Below are 20,447 nucleotides of genomic sequence, written 5' to 3' on the forward strand. Positions count from 1 at the left end.
ACAATATGGATGAACCTTGATGACACTGTGCTAAATGAAATAAGCCAGACACAAAAAGACAAATGCTACATGATTCCACTTATGTGAGGTACCTAAAGTGGTCAGAAAGTAGAATGCTGATTGCCAGGTCGAAAGGGAAATAACTGTTTAACAGAGTATTGGTTTGGAAAGTTGAAGAAAGTTCTAGCAATGGATGATAGTGGCAGCTATACAACAACATGAATGTACTTAATATCAGTGAACTTAAAAATGGTTGAGGTGGTAAATTTTATGTTACGTATATTTATCATAATAAAACAAAACCAAAAATCATCTTGGTCCTTAAGGAGGATACAATCTAATAGGCAAAACAGACAAATAATCATTAAGCAAAAATAAAGGTAAAATACCTGACCCACTTAGGGTAATTATACATTTTTAACTAAATTCACCATCCTCATTTTATCTCAAGCAGTAATTCTAGAATATTTTTACTGTCATTTATATTTAAGAATTTGGATTAGTAGTTAAGGTCATTCTAATAAAGAAGCTTGTGATAAGATTAAACTTCATTTATTTTATAATTTATAAATTTTTGTTCCAACAAATCTCAGTGTCTTTATTATTAAATTAATGATGAAAGATAGTCATGCTTAAAGTAATTTATAGTATAGATTTTATTTGATTCATGTTTTAGACTTTTGACAATCTATGGCAAAGAGAGTCAACATACTGAATTTTTTGTTGTTTTTTTTCAGTCATAGTTATAATACATCTAAAATGAACTCATTATAAATGTCTTACAACAATTCATTTTGGAGATAGAAATCATGTGTCTAGAAACAGACGCAGTCTTTTGAATTAACATCAAAACACAATGGTGTCTCACTTCTCTTAGATTCTATTGCTTGTTGATGTCTGTCATAAGTACTTAAGAAATTTTTTCTTTTTTCTTTTTTTCCACCCTGTATGTAATAAAAGTAGGTAAATTTTGAGATTACAGCAAGGGCACATTAATTACTCCGTTACTCCACTTATACTTCCCATTGTTTATTCTCTCATAAGCTTCTCCTTTATGTGGCTTGCAGAAGGTTTTAGGTATTACTTAGGCAAAAAACCATCTGCAAAAGAAATATGAGGGAGAATACATTGAGAATCTACACAAGGGCATAAATGAACTCATAGGGTAACCATTCTGCCTTGCCAATTAAGTTAGGAAGCAATAAAATCAATTGCCACATCACTCATTTTCAAATAGGTAATAATTGGTATAATTTCCACATAAATGATAGTTATTCCATAAAATTTTATCTAAATTAATCTTTTCAAAATGTCTTCTTTTGTTCTCTATGAAGGTTCCAGTGCATTGGATCAAGCTCATTCTTTACCCAATGAACCCATATTTGAAAAAAGTGAAACAGAAATTCCCACTTGTGGTACAGCATTGGATCAAACCATTGAGAGCAGTACACCCGCTGCTGCTGTGCACCAGAGTGAGGAAGGCAGGGAGATCTTAGGAAGCAGTGAGAATGTTCCTAATCACTCTGAGGGAGAGTACACTCCAGGAGCTTGTAATGCCTCAAGTGTCCAAAATGGAATTGCGTTGGTTCATACTGACTCTTATGATCCAGAAGGCAAACACGGAGAGGATAATGACCATCTTCAACTTTCTGTACAAGTTGTGGAAGATGATAAATACCAGGATGCATTAAGCAATACAGTAATTGAGTTGGAAAATGGAGAGGCAGAGGCATACAATGGTCTTTCACCAGTTCCCTCTCTTAACTGTGAAATAAGAGATGAGTTTGAAGTGTTAGATTCAGCACCTTTAGTGAAAAATTCCACTGGTGATACTGAGTTTGTCCATCAGAACAGCCAGGAATTAAAGAGGTCCTCTTCTGAAGATGAAGTTGTTAGAAAGAAACAAGATAATACTGACCAGGAAAGACAAACAGAAAATTCAACTGAAGATGCCACCTGTATTCCCGAGCGTATTTGCAGTGAACAAAATGGCAGTGATAGGGACAAAAACCGTGGAAGTTCTCCTGAACAGGTAGTGAGGCCAAAAGTTAGAAAAGTGATAAGTGCAAGTCAGGTGGACCAAGAAGTGGGTTTTAATAGGCATGAGGCTAAACAAAGAAGTGTTCAGAGATGGAGGGAGGCTTTGGAAGTTGAGGAGAGTGGCTCAGATGACCCCTTAATAAAATGTGAAGAATATGATGGAGAACATGACTGTATGTTCTTGGATCCACCCTACTCAAGAGTTACACAAAGGGAAACAGAACATCACCATGTAACACCGGAAAGTGGAGCCACAGCCGGAAGGCAAGAAGTTCGGGATAACAGCTTTTGGAATGGCTGTGGAGATTATTACCAACTCTATGACAAAGATGAAGATAGGTAAGTCCTCAGGCAGTACTTGGTCAGATTATGTTGAATAAAGTGGTTTATTTCTAGTGTGAGGCTTGATGGGCTCTTGGGTATGATCAGGAACTTAGATATTTTGACTTATAAATATTCTTAGCGAGCATTAATCGTTAGAATTTTTCATAGGTACTTTGTTTTAGACATTATAACAATCTACAGAAATTAGAAATTCAGATAATGATTATTAGTTATTAAGGGTAAAGATGCTAATTATTTCAATTCATAGTATTTCAATGAATGAAATGCAAAGTACCTGTTTGTTATATTAAAAAATTCTACATAAAGCCAGTTTGGGGTTTAAAAAGTGATTAAAATCACAGAAATTATTGACTAGTAATATTGCATTAAGCTTGCAAGTAGTTGTTAATATCATCTATTTCCCTTTTTATTGGTTCTTCCTGTTGCTCTTCCTTTCATTAGGTTTACTTTTTATTTATTTATATTTGTTAGCATTTAAAAATTATCATCAACCACTACATTTGTAAGTACTGCTATGTCCCCCAATAGTAACTGAGGAACTGAAGCACAAAGAATTAACTAACTTCTAAGGTTACAAAGTGACTGAATGATAAAGCTGGAATTTGAGTTCCTATTCTTAACAGAGGCTGTGTTCACACTTCACTGTACTATGCTATTTTCAAGAGAATGTGTAACTTTTCTTATCCTCAGCATTCTGACTCCTTTTATATACACAATTCCTTTTTTTCCCCCTCCTAAACAATAGGACATCAGAACAAAATGGAGAATTTGTTTGTAAAACTGGTGAATTTTCACCTCCTCAGAGTCCAAACTTTCATGCATCCTTTTAAGCTGTTACAACCCTGACAGTGCAATTGTAAGATTTTATTAACTAGTAAAATAATCATCTTTTTTTAACTAGATGGTAGCATAAAGGAAAAAATTTATCATTTCAAATATGAATGAACTTTACTTCATGTCATAAAATAGTGAGCATTTGATTGTTAAGTATGAATTAAGTATAATATAGTATGTTCAAGTTATTTTAGAAAACAACTAAAATATAATTTCTATTGCTATCATGAAGCTTGTAAGCTTTAAGGGATAGCAGAAATTTTAGTGTACTGTTTTTTAAGCTAAGAGTAAATTTAGTTAAGAAGTTTTGCTTGACTTCTGTTTTTTCAGTTTGATTCTACAGCTTTTTATTCAAAATCCACAAAATTATGAAAACAGAAATTGGCTACAAAAACTTGACCCAATGTTAACCTTCTTGATAGCTGATCTGAATCTGATTTAAAATGAGGCCCTTTTTTCAAGTATTCATGCATTTTAATACAGAAACATGTATCTGCTCAGTTATTAGTTGTTGGCCTGAATGCCTTGGGTGTTGTTAAGTAGTATTTCTAAACCTGGTGTGTATTGGGGGTGGGGGGCAAGGTATATCTAAATTCCTCAACATATTCAACCCTAAGATTTTTGGATTGGATTGTGAACCTCTCTTGTATCTCTAGGTTACTATGAAAGAAAAGGTCTTTGATAATCTATCTTTTGGAAAACATAAGGTTGTTGCATTTTTTTCTTAGTTATATTTTTGATTCTTAGAAGAAAATTGCTTAACTTGACTATGCCTTCACCATTGTGAGAACACTAGTCAAAAATGGAAACCCCATAGTTTTGCTTGTTTTTTTATGGTCAGGTTGAATATCATATGATGAAGTTAATGAAATATCATGTTTGTCAGCTCTCAGAAAAAGGGTAGTTTCTTTAGCTTCTGGGTTTGGGTTTTTTTGTTTTGGTTCAAGGGCTTGAACCTCCCCCCAGCTATGGAAATGTTACTTTGCCTAGAAGGACTCTGGACTTTAAATGGTTATATGATATTTTCTTAGTATATTTATTTGTAATTTTTTTCCTGAAGTGATACGTTAGCATTATTAATGATGACTGGTTTTCTTTGTTTGTTTGTTTGTTTGCAGGGGAGGGCAGTTACTGGGGATTAAACTCAGGGGCACTCAACCAGTGAACCAGATACCCAGCCCTATTTTGTATTTTATTTGGAGACAGGGTCTCATTTAGTTGCTCACTTTTGCTGAGGCTAGCTTTGAATTTGCCATCCTCCTGCCTCAGCCTCCTGAGCCACTGGGATTACAGACATGTGTCACTGCATTCAGTGTGTTTTTTGTTTTGTTTTGTTGTTGTTGTTGTTATTTTACTAACAAATAGAATATACAGATAGGATAAACACTTATAGTTAATAGAAACATTAGTAACATTGACTTACAGAACTTGTATTAGGGTGTGCCATAACAATGGAACTGATTTTGTAGCATTATTTAAGACACATTGAAATGCTAGAAACAACCTGGGTGTTTTTTGTTTTTTAAGAATCACAGAAATAAGTTCTGAAGCATAGTGCTTCTGATTTCCATTCCACTTATAATTGCATACATAAGTTTTAATATATATTTTAGGACCTTATTTCAGTAGTCAGAATAGTGTCAAGGAGTAATCTTATTTCTATGCTTTTTCATTCTGTTTTTCTGTACTAACTCCCTTCCAAATATTATAGATGCCCGAATGCCTTTTAATGTGATGCCTCTGAAGGTTAAAATTGAATAGCCATACCATTCTATTTAGTTTCATTTTGCCCCTTGTTCATCTACCTGATGTTTTACTGTTGCCCTGTGCAGCGATGATATTAGCAGATTGGAAAATAGGGAAATGGTGGCTCGACTTTTCTCAGTTTTTTGAGAAGCAAAGTATAAAGAGCTGATTCTCAATTTGCGCCTGTGAGCTTTTGTTTTGTTTTGTTTGAGTTGATTTCTCTGCTGTGTAATACTAAAGGTGATATACTTGAAACATTTTTTTTTGGGGGGGGGGGTCATGGTTATATTATAAAAGTGATAAATCAAGCAGGGATAGTGGCAGAAGACAGTAATCCCAGTGACTCCAGAGGCTGAGGCTCAGTGGTAGAGCACTTGCCTGGCATGTGTGAGGCCTTGGGTTTGATCCTCAGGACTACATATAAATAAGTAAGTAAGTAAGTAAAAAAGACTAGGGATTAAAACTCAGTGGTGAAGAACATCTCTGGGTTCAAACCCAGTTCAAAATAAAATTTTTTAAAAAATAAAAAGGCAACAAATAAAACACCAAGAACATAACTAAAATTTATTGTGACATTTTTTAGATATCAGAACTTGGGCTACTTTTTTTAAAAATTGGATTTTGTTTTATATGTGGAAAATATTTTTAAAAATGCATGATTGCCTTCTTCCCTGAAAATTTCTAAGGGATCACTTAATCACATCTGAAATGTTACACTCTGTGGGGATAAGCATTGCAGCTGGTAGCATTGCTCTAGGCTTCTTGACAGAAATGGAGCACCACCTTATTAAATTAGAACTGCAAAGGGAATTTTAATAGACAGCATATAATTACAAGACTTGGAATTAGACCAAAGAGTTAAGGTTAGCACCTTACCCTTTTGAAATATACCCTGAGAACTTTAGTAACTGAAAATAAGATGTTGAGTTTAAAAAAAAAAAAACTTTCAGCAATACTAGTACCTGTTAACCTTGGGCCTGTTTTGAAGAGAGGCATGCCATCTGCTGACCATTCCTTTATAGCACTTACAGGGTTTTTTTTTTAGGGTTTTTCTGTTCCTAGGACTTAACTTTCCTTTGAAAATGTTAAAAAATAATAAAAATAATTAAGGGAAATGTCAGGACAACTATTTTTATTGATATTAATGGGAGAATAAAATGAATATTTGTCATTTAGTTGATTTCAGCTTGATATATTGGTTTCAATAAGGTTTATTGAAATTTTCTTAAGTACTAGGCTTTATTTCATGTGCTCTATAAATGTATAATAGTGATCCCTGTACACATGGTATTCAGCAGCCTTATGAAGAAGACAAAATTGTTGGCTTCTTGTTATGAAGAAACTCATTGTTGAGGCTATTAAGCTTTTTTGTATTCTCTATAAGTTTGTTGAGAGTCATGAAGAAAGAGGTCCCTTGACAACCACAGCAACAAATAAAACATCTATAAACAGCCTAAACAAAGATCTTTAAGCACATGCTGCAACATTTTAGCAAACTTTTTATCTTGTTTTCAAGTTCACAGAAATTTAGTAGTAAATTATAGATAAATGAATGTGTTCCTCAGGCATGCTTGGAAGTTAGTGTGTTACAACATCCTGGTATAAAGGGAAAAGAAAGTAATAAAAGATAGGCACAATTCAAAAAAGCACAGACATCTGGGTCTTGTTAACTAAGTTTAAGTAGCCTTATATATTTGAATATACTCCATTTGTATCGGCATATTGCATCACAGTTCAATGTTAGTAGTGTTGAAATGTCCCAGAATGAAAATTATGTCAGATAACAAAATTTTCAAAAATTTCACTTTCCCTAGGTTCCTCTATAGAATTTCATAAAAATGAGGTAAATGGCAGAAAAGACAAACGTATCATTTCCTTGGGGAATTAGGGAATGAAAGATTGCTTGGGTTAGTCTTACTTAGAAATCTTATTTCTGCCTGAAATTTATATCTAAAATATTTTTGTCTGTAAATCACATATAATTTTACTTCTATATGAAAAATTTCCTTTGCTTCACAACTGAATGGATAAAGTGGTAACATTTGAGTAAGTTGTCTACTTTTTAATGTCACTTTAAATGCTTCTTGGGAACGATACCAATGAAAGACCATATGGAGATCAAAGAGGTACTTTCTTTGGTTTTTACTTTGAGAATTTTAAAATGCTTAACTTACCTGCTTTTAAAATCCTATTTATTCTGTTGCTTTCTGGCAGTGAAAATATTTTTAAATCTTTTTGTTTTTCATTCCATATACTCCTGTCAATCTTAGTGGATAACTTTGTTTCCTTGCTTTCCTAGATAGGTTGAAATAAATGTGTACTTTGTCTCCTTTGTATTAGAATGTTATTTTTAATTTCTTCTTCAATAGAGAAGTAGTTTTTCTAATTCTGTGCTGATAATTACTTTGTGCCAATAGTTACTTCTGGCACCTTACTTATTTATTATCCTTGCCCCTAGATTGTATCTTTCTTCCTCTCAAGCTTGAATTTTTTCTAAATCCTGGGCAAAACCTTCTCTTTATCTTGCTTAGTTAACACTTGTCCTGTTTGTTTTCTCTTTCACTGCTAAATTTTTAGTGTTAATATTCCACATATAATAACTGCCTTAAAATCCAATTTCCAGTATTAGTTCTATATTCTCTAATGTTAAGAGTGACCTCCTAATTTCCACATCTGTTCATCTTTTCTCAGTATCCATTTTCCTTGACTTGTACTCTTCAGGCTATTTATTCATCCTTCCCTACAGTTTCCTTCCATTGAGCTAGGTTGGTTTCTTCTTTGCTAACTCTTTTCTGGATATCAGAGGTCTGCCTTTTTCTTAAAGAGTATTCATATACTAAATATTTTAGGGTTTGTGGGCCAAAGGCAAAAATCAAGAATATTATGTGTATAACCATGTAAAGTATAAAACAAACAAACTCATTTTCTAGGTCTTGAGAAGGCAGGCAGGTGACCTAACTTGATTCTCGGCCAGAGTGTAACCTCTGGTATAAAGGAAGACAAAAGTTTAGTGGGTCACCAGGAAGCTGATAATTGTTATTAAATATAGACAAACTGGAGGATGTAGAGTAGGTTTTCTTTGGTTAAACAGGAAAATAGTAGTATGCTGGTAGGAAATCCACTGAAATGTCTAAAGAGATAGATTATGTTATGAAAGAAATAATGGTTGTCTTTTTTAAATGTTTGCTGTTTCCAAAAGTTGTACTTTTTGTCTGCAGTATTCATCTAAATATCACTGTAGGCCTGAAAAGCGAATATTAATATCCCTATTTCATAGATGAGGAAATGTGACCTCACTGAAGTTTATTGCCCAAGCTTGCATCACTAGTAAGTAACTGAGACAGGATTCTAACCCAAATCTGACTTCAAACCTTGTTCTTAGCAATATGGGGTTCCACCACCAGTGTTAAGGAAAAGGCAGTAGTGACTGGAACTTTCACCTGATGTTAAATAGTGCTTTGTTTCTTAAGTTCTTAAGTAAAGAAATTGCCCACAGTAGGATTTTTGTTTAATTTTTTTTAAATATTAGAAAATCTGTATTATAATTGAATCGTCTCCTTTGACTAATGCTCTGAAACAGTTTAGATTTTTAGAGTTACAAATTGGTAATAGACATTAAGTTTGAAATTTGTCAGAGAAAATAACATTGACAATGAAATAGTAATAGAAATTGTTCGTATACTAATATTTCTCACTCATCAGAAATGTAAAGTAACTTTTAGAACATACTTGAAAGTGTTAATTGTTGGCTCTTTTCAAATAGCTAATTGTGAACTAAAATTTCTCTATTTAAAATCATGTGGTTGCACAGTCTTTAGTACCCTCCAAGAGTTTTTAAGCATTTTATTATTCAGTCTCCTTGGACACTACTGGTAAATTATTAAAGAACCTAGGACTTTGCACTTATAGAAAAGGGAAATTCCTTAGACCAATTAAATTTAGTAGATTTTATTTGAGCAAAACAAAAACAATTCATAATTGGGCAGTTCCCAATTCAACACATACCAGCAATGTGATCAGGCAGCATTTGTAGAAAGATGGAGATGAGAAATGGAAAACAATTTAATTGACTACAGCTTAGTTTATTGGTTGGTCACTTGGTTACATCTTAGTTAATTGGCTGCAGGACTTCCTACAGCCAAGCAAAGCTTACTTCATATGATTAAATTCTGTTGGTTTGCTTTGATGAACCCAGCTCAGATTACCAGGTCCATGAACTCCCACAAATTTTATTTAACACTTATGAAAAATAAATGATATGTTAAAGAAGCAGCTGTACTATAATGAGTTGGACTGAAAAACAATAATTCTAGTCCATGAAATAATTGGAAAACAGAATCTTCAATTTTACATAGAAGGATCTTGAAAGAAATTAGATGATCTAGTTCTAAGTGAGGAAAATAGGGTGAAGTTGTTGTGAAGGGTCTTGATGGTGAGAAAAATTGTTTTGGCAAAATTTTATGATTTGGGACTAAGGTTTGGAATAGAGCGTTTGTCTAAGGGAAGAGTTGGATGTAAGAATGTTCTTGAATCATAGTGTAATGACTCATAATGATTCTCAAAGAAGTTTAATGTTTTTATTATGTATGCCAGTATTTCAAAAGTGGGTGCCATAGGATTGGGGATATAGCTCAGTTGGTAGAATGCTTGCCTTGCATGCACTAGGCCCTGGGTTCAATCCCAAGCACCATCAATAAATAAATAAATAAATAAAATAAGTGGGTGAAGGACATCAAGTGGTACATAGAAGTGTTTTATTTTTATCATTGTTTATTTGAGAATTTTTAAAAATATGGCTGGCACATTAAACCTGGGATTTATTGATGACTTATTATTTTCTAGGCCCTGTTAAAGTGATTGATAAATTATACTTATCCCTCACATGAACTCACCAAGTTACTAGATACTGCATTATATGTACATGATAGTGAGGATATAATTGTGGGGAGCCACAATGAATTACCACACCCTTCCAGTCCTGATGCCTCAGATTCTGACCAACCACCGCATTCACTGTGGCTTGGGCGGGATCTAGCTCCAATGATAAGGAGTCTTCTTTGTGGGATGTGCTCCTAGGGTTGACTTACACTCACCTGTTCCTTGTAATCCTGCCCCTTCTGCCCGTTTTTGGATAGAACTTTCTAAGAACAAGAGTCCCTCCAATAAAAGCTCACTTCCGAATGTATTGCCTCTCTTGTCAGGCTCTTGTGACTTTCTCTTGCTCTCCCTTTTTTGGAGCCTGAGGTTGAGAGCGGGGAAGCCATCTTGAAGCTTGTGTAAAGATAAATTGTGTCTGTGTTTTATTTGGTGTCCCTGCAAATTCACACAAGTGATCTGAAGTTCAGCTGCCCACTCTGTTTGAGGGCAGCATATAATGGTACAGAGAAGTTTTCAGTGCTAGTAAGTGGTAGGTTCAAGTCCAGAAAAGCTAACTGCAGAACTTGTATTCTCACCTGTTGTTCCTTAGGACACAGTGTTTTTTTTTAATGAAATTTATTTTTTAGTTTTATGTGGATACAATATCTTTATTTTACATTTATATAGTGCTGAGGATCAAACTCAGTACCTTGTACTTACTAGGTGAGCACTCTACCACTCTACCACTCTACCACTCTACCACCCTCACAACCCCAGCCCAGGACACAGTGTTTTTATGCAACTGTAGCAAAATCCTGAAGATGATCAGTACATGGCTTAAGTTTTTGAAATACTGCTTTAAGAAAAAAAGAGCTATTAAAGGTTTTTGGAGTGTTATACTATAAATATACCATTTAATGTAAGTTGAAAAGAAATTATATTGTTGCTCAGGATGGATTTTTTTAAAGTTGAGTTGAAGGAATAGGATTAAATTCAGGAAGATCAATTAAGAGTTGACTAGAGAGGTCTAGGTTTGGATAAAAGCACTGAACCAGAGGACTTTTTTTTTTTTTTTAAGTAGAAATGGGGGAGGTACAGTGTTTGTGCAAAAAGAATGAAAAGTAAGAAAGTACTTAAACATGAAAGATTAGGGAAGAATCAAAAGATAAGTGGTTTTTTAAATGAGAGCATGGTAATGCCATTAGCAAATAGGAAATTGAGGAGAGAGACTCATTTAGAAATGAATTTCATAATAAAAATATAACTTTTGAAAGGAGGGTGAGAAATCTAAAAAATGATCAATGAGCAGTAAACAATAATATAAAGTTAGAACTGGGGCTGTACATTCAGATGTTGTCTCCTTAGAGGTGAGGGTTATGTGTAATGAGTAATAATAACATAGACACAGGATCTGCAAGCTTTTTAAAAAAGGGTCAGATAGTCAATATTTTAGGCTTTGCTGACCAAGATAAACGTGTAAAACTATTTTTAGTTCACAGTTTAAATAGGTAGTAGGGCTAGGTTTGACCCAAAGTTTGTAGTTTGCTAATCTTTGACATAGATTTCTTAAAATATATTGACTTTTGAACCCAGGGGCATTTAACCACTGAGCCACATCCCCAGCCCTTTTTTATTTTTTATTTTGAAACAGGGTCTTGCTAGGTTGCTGAGGCTGGCTTTGAACTTGCCATCCTCCTGCCTCAGCCTCCCAAGCAGCTGGGATTACAGGCATGTGCCGTAGTGTCCGGCTGCCATTCCTTTTGTATTGACATTTAGAGCGATTCCATAATTTATTTCATTAATCTGGGAAAGTACAGAAGTTTTATTTGTTATGTTTTTGGACAGGCTGTATTCTTGAGTTAAATATTTTAAATGTGGTCTTTTATATAAGTATGTTGGAAATTGCCACTTTACATAGAAATCTTATATTATTAAAAATATATCAAAATTGAAGTTAGTTATTTAGGAAGCTTCGTAGTCAAGGAATCTTAAAGGAGTTTAATACACTCCTTTAAAACTATATCTTGTTTTAGATATTGATGCTTATATAAGTCTAGAAATGGTTTACTTGATCTTAGATTATTCTTTGGGTCACAGAACATTTCACAGAACACAAATTACTTTGGCTCGTACCCAACTGAACATTCTTTAGTTGCTGTACCTAGCTATATTGCATTCCTTCTCTAGGATATTTGTACCCTGCTACCCATTGTTGAGTCAAAATTGGAAGTTGGTTATTTTTATTTTTTAATTTTTTGCTTCTAATAAACCTCTTGGAGCTTAGATTAGTGCTGCTCTGCTGTTTATTAATAGCATCTTGATCTCTTGATTCATCTTTCTATAAAAGGAGGAACTCACTAGATATTTATAGCATTATATCATGTAATTTCCTACCAATTATCACTTCCTTCCAAAATATGAACTAAGATAAAATCCCCAGTTACTGCCAAAAGAGAAACAAGCAAGCAGCCCCCTCCCCCAAAAGAGTAAAATAAAACCAGATTAGCCAAATGAAATTTTCTGAGTTTTATGAAGTTCATTATTAATCCTCTTTATTTTACCTTTTGTTTCCCTATCTAAATATTCTGTTGAACTAAAATTCATTTTTTGTTCAGTGCTCCTTCTTAGGAATTTGAATATCCTTTTAAAAGTGTTTTGTGCTGAGCGCGGTGGCACAAGCCTTTAATCCCAGTGGCTCCACAGGCAGGAGGATTGCAAGTTCAAAACCAGCCTCAGCAATTTAGTGAGGCACTAAGCAACTGAGTGAGACCCTGTCTCTAAATAAAATACAGAATAGGGCAGGAGATGTGGCTCAGTGGTCAAGTGCCCCTGGGTTCAATCCCTGGTACCAAAAATAAAAAAAAATAAAAATTGTGTGTGTGTTTTTTTTTTATGGTAGTAGTTGAAATTTATACACAGAATGTAAGTCATTATATGTCAGTATGTAATTAGAAAGTTGTTTCAGTCAGATCAGGTGAGCAATAAATTTATTATTTAATCCAGATAGCATTTGTGATTACCAAATTTTATTTAAAATATTATTTAGAAATACGTCAAAACTATTGAAAGCCTATACATAAGCACAATGGAGTTATATGTGTCAGTAAAAGAAAAAAATAATGTGACATGTCTGCAATTTGCCATATGCTCTGCTCATTTGAAAGAATTAATTCTGCTGAATCTATTTATTTCTGAATTTTTAAAAAATGTTTTAAAAATTGAATTAACACCTAAGCATGTGTGACATCAGCTGTCCTCTCTATACTGTGCTGCCTGATTAATATTTCAAATGATAAAACTAACTGAACATGTAATGATGGTATATTTTATTTCTGTTTTGATTTGCAGTTCAGAATGTAGTGATGGGGAATGGTCTGCTTCTTTGCCTCATCGATTTTCTGGTACAGAAAAAGATCAGTCCTCAAGTGATGAAAGCTGGGAGACTCTGCCAGGAAAAGATGAGAATGAACCTGAGCTGCAGAGTGATAGCAGTGGCCCTGAAGAAGAAAACCAAGAATTATCTCTTCAGGAAGGGTATGTTAAAACAGTGAGATTTACCTTCTTATTTGTTTTTTGATGTGTATTGTACAGTAATGGTATATATCACATTTAAATGTTGGGTATGCCTCTGAATACCTTTTTAGAACCCATTCAGAACCAACAGGCTCTACTGATTTTTTTTCATGATGCTTTTAAAAGGAACAATTAAGAATACTAGTCAGTATCTTCTACAGAGATATAATATATGCTGTCACTTTGCTTTTTAAGGAAAATTTGTACATTTAAAGGGTCCATTTAAGCTGCATGAGGTGGCACATGCCTGTGATCCCAGCAACTCAGGAGGGCAAGGCAGGAGGTTCACAAGTTCAAGACCAGCCCCAGTAACTTATCAAGACCCTAAGCAACTTAGTGAGACCCTATCTCAAAAAATAAAAGGGGCTGGGGATGTAGCTTAGTGGTAAAGTGCCCCTGGATTCAATCCCCAGTACCTAGTACAAGAAAAACAGATAAATAAGATAAAAGGTCAATTTAGTTGAGTTAGGAATGAATAAATTACAGTTGCCATTGCTATACAAGTGAAGCATTGGCTAAGGAAAATGGGCAACCTCAAGAGGGAAATCAGTGATTGTTTCACAGAAATGGAAACAGTTGCAAAAACTAAAGATCTAATATTCTTGTCTAATTGCATTGGATGATATCATCAAAACATCAGTGAATGATGATAAACATCTTAGACTTTTCCTAACTCTAATGGGAATGCTCCTAGTCTAAGTGTTGTTCAACTTACACTGTGAAAGGCCAGATAATAGTTTTTACTTCATATGTCAGTTTCTGTTGCAGCTTCTCAGACTTCTGTTGTATAAAAGTAGCTATAGGCAATATGCAAATGAATGGTTGTAGCTGTGGTTCTAACAACAGTTTATTTACAAAAATGGTGTGAAGTTGTAAATAACCTGTGGCCCATGGTGTACCATTACTTATTCTAGTATTTCCCCAGTAAGAATGATCTTGGCTTTTAGGTTAATTTCTTTCTTCAACACAAGAGCATGTATGTGCCTACACTCACAGGTTCTTTTTTAAATCACTAAAGAAATATGTACCTTTTATTATTATATGGGTTTTTGTTGACTGTATTACAGTCCTTTTAGCATCAATGGAAATGATCATAATGATTTTCCACTTTTGACCTGATGATCTTGAGGAATTATTCTCATTAGCTTTGCTAATATTCAACTACCCATGCTCTTTGAATAAACCAAATATGATCACATAGACATAGTTTAATGTTGGATTCTGTTGCTGTTATTTTGCTTAGTACTTTTGAGATCCTTAAGTAGGCATTGTTGGGCTGGGGATGTGGCTCAAGCGGTAGCGCGCTCGCCTGGCATGCGTGCGGCCCAGGTTCGATCCTCAGCACCACATACAAAGATGTTGTGTCCGCTGAGAACTAAAAAAAATAAATATTAAAATTCTCTCTCTCTCTCTCTCTCTTTAAAAAAAAAGTAGGCATTGTTTCTACAATTTGGTTTCAGTATCAGTTTGGTATTTGCTTTGCTAAATGAAACATGTACTTTTCTATTATCTGCATCAGTTGTTTAAATAGCTTAATTATTCTTTTAAAGGTTTAATATTTGCTTGTGAAATGATCTAGGTTTAGTGTAGGGGAATATCTTTTTGGATAATTTTAGTTTTTTCCCATGATAACTGGTTGGTTTTTAATATTTATTATCTCATTGTCTCTATTTTGGCAAGTTGTTTTCTAAGAAAAAAAGTACTCTTTCATCCTGTACTAGTATTAAAATTTGTGCTTCTCAAACTATATAAATTTCCTGCTTAATATTAATGCTCTAAGAAAATCTAGGTAGGATAGACAGATAATAAATAAGATATAAATACAATAAGTTACAAACTGTGATATTACTACAATGGAAATAAAACAGCAATGTGCTAAAAGATAACTAATAGGGTTACTCTTTTGAAAACAAAAGGTTAGACACTAAACAAATCAGTATGGAGTTTCCTCAAAAGACTAGGAATATATGATATATCACTATATGATCCAGTAATACCACTCCTTGGTATTTGTCCTAAAGAATTAAAATTAGCATACTGTAGTAATAAATATGCATACTTATGTTTATAGCAGCACAATTCACAATAGCCAAATTATGAACTAACCTAAGTATCTGTCAGTGGATGAATGGATAAAGAAAATGTGGTATATGGGCACAATGGAGTTTTATTCAGCCATAAAAGAAAAATGAATGAAATTGTGTCATTTACAGGAAAATGGATTGAACTTGTAAGCATTATTTTAAGCAAAATAGGCCAAACTCAGAAAGTCAAAGATCCTATGTATTATCTCTTATGTGGAAGCTAAAGATGAAAAAAGAGGAAAAGAGTGGTGGTAGGTTCTCCTGCAAATAGAAGGGAAATGAGTAGAGAAAGGGGATTAGAAGGAGGGAAAAAGGGAGGAAATGATGTTGACCAAATTATATTGTGTGCATGTATTAATATGTAAAAATAAATCTATTATGTGTAATTATAACACATCAATAAAAATATGGAAAAATTTAAAAATTTTAAAAAGAAAGTAAAAGGTTAGAAAATGATATTTCAGGGGCTGGGGATATAGCTTAGTTGGTAGAGTGCTTTTTTTTTTTTTTTTTTAATTTTTTATTGTGGGTTGTTCAAAACATTACAAATTTCTTGACATATCATATTCCACATTTTGATTCAAGTGGGTTATGAACTCCCACCTTCACCCCATACACAGATTGCAGAATCACATCAGTTACACATCCATTGATTTACAAATTGCCATACTAGTGTCTGTTGTGCTCTGCTGCCTTTCCCATCCTCCCCCCTCCCCCCTCCCCACCTCTCCCCTCCCCTCCCCTCCTCTCTCTCTACCTCCTCCACTGTATAACCCTGAGGGTCTCCTTCCATTACCATGCAATTTCCCTTCTCTCTCCCTTTCCCTCCCACCTCTCATCCCTGTTAAATGTTAATCTTCTTCTCCTGCTCTTCATCCCTACTCTGTTCTTAGTTACTCTCCTTATATCAAAGAAGACATTTGGCATTTGTTTTTTAGGGATTGGCTAGCTTCACTTAGCATAATCTGCTCTAATGCCATCCATTTCCCTGTAAATTCTATGATTTTGTCATTTTTTAATGCAGAGTAATACTCCATTGTGTATAAATGCCACATTTTTTTATCCATTCGTCTATTGAAGGGCATCTAGGTTGGTTCCACAGTCTTGCTATTGTGAACTGTGCTGCTATGAACATCGATGTAGCAGTGTCCCTGTAGCATGCTCTTTTTAGGTCTTTAGGGAATAGACCAAGAAGGGGAATAGCTGGGTCAAATGGTGGCTCCATTCCCAGCTTTCCAAGAAATCTCCATACTGCTTTCCAAATTGGCTGCACCAATCTGCAGTCCCACCAGCAATGTACAAGTGTGCCCTTTTCCCCACATCCTCGCCAGCACTTGTTGTTGTTTGACTTCTTAATGGCTGCCAATCTTACTGGAGTGAGATGGTATCTTAGGGTGGTTTTGATTTGCATTTCTCTGACAGCTAGAGATGTTGAGCATTTTTTCATGTACTTGTTGATTGACTGTATGTCCTCCTCTGAGAAGTGTCTGTTCAGGTCCTTGGCCCATTTGTTGATTGGGTTGTTTGTTCTCTTATTGTCTAATTTTTTGAGTTCTTTGTATACTCTGGATATTAGGGCTCTATCTGAAGTGTGAGGAGTAAAGATTTGTTCCCAGGGTGTAGGCTCCCTATTTACCTCTCTTATTGTTTCTTTTGCTGAGAAAAAACTTTTTAGTTTGATTAAGTCCCATTTGTTGATTTTAGTTATTAACTTTTGTGCTATGGGTGTCCTACTGAGGAATTTGGAGCCCGACCCCACCGACTGTAGATCGTAGCCAACTTTTTCTTCTATCAGACGGCGCGTCTCTGATTTGATATCAAGCTCCTTGATCCATTTTGAATTCACTTTTGTGCATGGCGAGAGAAAGGGATTCAGTTTCATTTTGTTGCATATGGATTTCCAGTTTTCCCAGCACCATTTGTTGAAAATGCTATCCTTCCTCCATTGCATGCTTTTAGCCCCTTTATCAAATATAAGAAAGTTGTAGTTTTGTGGATTGGTTTCTGTGTCCTCTATTCTGTACCATTGGTCCACCCGCCTGTTTTGGTACCAGTACCATGCTGTTTTTGTTACTATTGCTCTGTAGTATAGTTTGAAGTCTGGTATCGCTATACCGCCTGATTCACACTTCCTGCTTAGCATTGTTTTTGCTATTCTGGGTCTTTTATTTTTCCATATGAATTTCATGATTGCTTTCTCTATTTCTACAAGAAATGCCGTTGGGATTTTGATTGGCATTGCATTAAACCTATAGAGAACTTTTGGTAATATCGCCATTTTGATGATGTTAGTTCTGCCTATCCATGAACAGGGTATATTTTTCCATCTTCTAAGATCTTCTTCTATTTCTCTCTTTAGGGTTCTGTAGTTTTCATTGTATAAGTCTTTCACCTCTTTTGTTAGGTTGATTCCCCAGTATTTTATTTTTTTTGAAGATATTTTGAATGGAGTGGTTGTCCTCATTTCCATTTCAGAGGATTTGTCGCTGATATACAGGAATGCCTTTGATTTATGCGGGTTGATTTTATATCCTGCCACTTTGCTGAATTCATTTATTAGCTCTAATAGTTTCTTTGTAGAGCCTTTTGGGTCTGCTAGGTATAGAATCATATCATCTGCAAATAGTGATAATTTAAGTTCTTCTTTTCCTATTTGTATGCCTTTAATTTCTTTCATCTGTCTAATTGCTCTGGCCAATGTTTCGAGAACTATGTTGAACAGAAGTGGAGAGAGAGGGCATCCCTGTCTTGTTCCAGATTTTAGAGGGAATGCCTTCAGTTTTTCTCCATTCAGAATGATGCTAGCCTGAGGCTTAGCATAGATTGCTTTTACAATATTGAGGTATGTTGCTTTTATCCCTAGTTTTTCTAGAGTTTTGAACATAAAGGGATGCTGTACTTTGTCGAATGCTTTTTCCGCATCTATCGAGATGATCATATGGTTCTTATTTTTAAGTCTATTGATGTGGTGAATAACATTTATTGATTTCCGTATATTGAACCAGCCTTGCATCCCAGGGATGAATCCTACTTGATCATGGTGTACAATTTTTTTGATATGTTTTTGTATCCGATTCGCCAGAATTTTATTGAGGATTTTTGCATCTAGGTTCATTAGAGATATTGGTCTGTAGTTTTCTTTCTTTGAAGTGTCTTTGTCTGGTTTAGGTATCAGGGTGATGTTGGCCTCATAGAATGAATTTGGAAGTTCTCCCTCCTTTTCTATTTCCTGAAGTAGCTTGAAAAGTATTGGTATTAGTTCTTCTTTAAAGGTTTTGTAAAATTCTGCTGTATACCCATCCGGACCTGGGCTTTTCTTAGTTGGTAGTCTTTTTATGGTTTCTCCTATTTCCTCAATTGATATTGGTCTGTTTAGGTTTTCTATATCCTCCTGACTCAATCTGGGCAGATCATATGACTTAAGAAATTTATCTATGCCTTCACTATCTTCTAATTTGTTGGAGTATAAGGATTCAAAATAGTTTTTGATTATCTTCTGTATTTCTGAAGTGTCTGTTGTGATATTGCCTTTTTCATCCCGTATGCTAGTAATTTGAGTTCTCTCTCTTCTTCTCTTCGCTAGCATGGCTAAGGGTCTGTCGATTTTGTTTATTTTTTCAAAGAACCAACTTTTAGTTTTGTAAATTTTTTCAATTGTTTCTTTTGTTTCAATTTCATTAATTTCAGCTCTGATTTTAATTATTTCTTGCCTTCTACTTCTTTTGCTGTTGTTTTGCTCTTCTTTTTCTAGGATTTTGAGATGAAGTATGAGATCATTTATTTGTTGGTTTTTTCTTTTTTTAAGGAATGAACTCCAAAAGCAATGAATTTTCCTCTTAGAACTGCTTTCAATGTGTCCCATAGATTCCGATATGTTGTGTCTGTGTTTTCATTAATCTCTAAGAATTTTTTAATTTCCTCCTTGATGTCTTCTGTAACCCATTGATCATTCAGTAACCTATTGTTCATTCTCCAAGTGATGTATGCTTTTTCCTTCCTTCTTTTATCGTTGATTTTCAGTTTCATTCCATTATGATCAGATAAGATGCATGGTATTATCTCTACTCCTTTATATTGTCTAAGAGTTGCCCTGTGACATAATATATGATCTATTTTTGAGAAGGATCCATGTGCTGCTGAGAAAAAAGTGTAACTGCTTGATGTTGGGTGGTATACTCTATATATGTCAATTAGGTCTAGGTTATTAATAGTGTTATTGAGTTCTATAGTTTCCTTATTCAACTTTTGTTTGGAAGATCTGTCCAGTGGCGAGAGAGGTGTGTTGAAGTCTCCCATGATTATGGTATGGTGGTCTATTAGACTCTTGAACTTGAGAAGAGTTTGTTTGACGAACATAGCTGCACCATTGTTTGGGGCATAAATATTTATGATTGTTATGTCTTGTTGGTGTATGGTTCCCTTAAGCAGTATGTAGTGTCCCTCTTTATCTCTTTTGATTAACTTTGGCTTGAAATCTATTTTATTTGATATGAGTATGGACACTCCTGCTTGTTTCCGAAGTCCATATGAGTGATATGATTTTTCCCAACCTTTCACCTTCAGCCTATGTATGTCTTTTCCTATCAAATGCGTCTCCTGTAGGCAGCATATTGTTGGGTCTTGTTTTGTGATCCATTCTACTAGCCTGTGTCTCTTAATTGGTGAGTTTAAGCCATTAACATTTAGGGTTATTATTGAGATATGGGTTGTTCTTCCAGCCATATTTGTTTATTTCTGTTACTAAACATGGTTTGTTTTCCTCTTTGATTATTCCCCCCCCCTTTACTGTCCTACCTCCCACTGTTGGTTTTCATTGTTATTTTCCATTTCCTCTTCCTGTAATGCTTTGGCGAGGATGTTTTGAAGAGATGGTTTTCTAGCTGCGAATTCTTTAAACTTTTGTTTATCGTGGAAGGTTTTAATTTCATCCTCCATCCTGAAGCTTAATTTCGCTGGATACACAATTCT

The 20,447-nt window shown here is 34.6% G+C and overlaps 1 protein-coding gene across 1 annotated transcript in view; it reads left to right on the forward strand.

Moving 5' to 3' along the window:
- Nucleotides 1–20,447, forward strand: part of Pja2 (praja ring finger ubiquitin ligase 2) — an 84,200-nt gene that overhangs the window by 26,791 nt on the left and 36,962 nt on the right. The window contains exons 4-5 of the mRNA XM_027927537.2: nt 1,335–2,379; nt 13,171–13,356. Coding sequence (XP_027783338.1) covers nt 1,335–2,379; nt 13,171–13,356 — 1,231 coding nt within the window. The remainder of the gene's footprint in view (nt 1–1,334; nt 2,380–13,170; nt 13,357–20,447) is intronic.

Source organism: Marmota flaviventris, chromosome 5 (genome assembly GCF_047511675.1).
Source record: "Marmota flaviventris isolate mMarFla1 chromosome 5, mMarFla1.hap1, whole genome shotgun sequence".
Classification (NCBI taxonomy): Eukaryota; Metazoa; Chordata; class Mammalia; order Rodentia; family Sciuridae; genus Marmota; species Marmota flaviventris.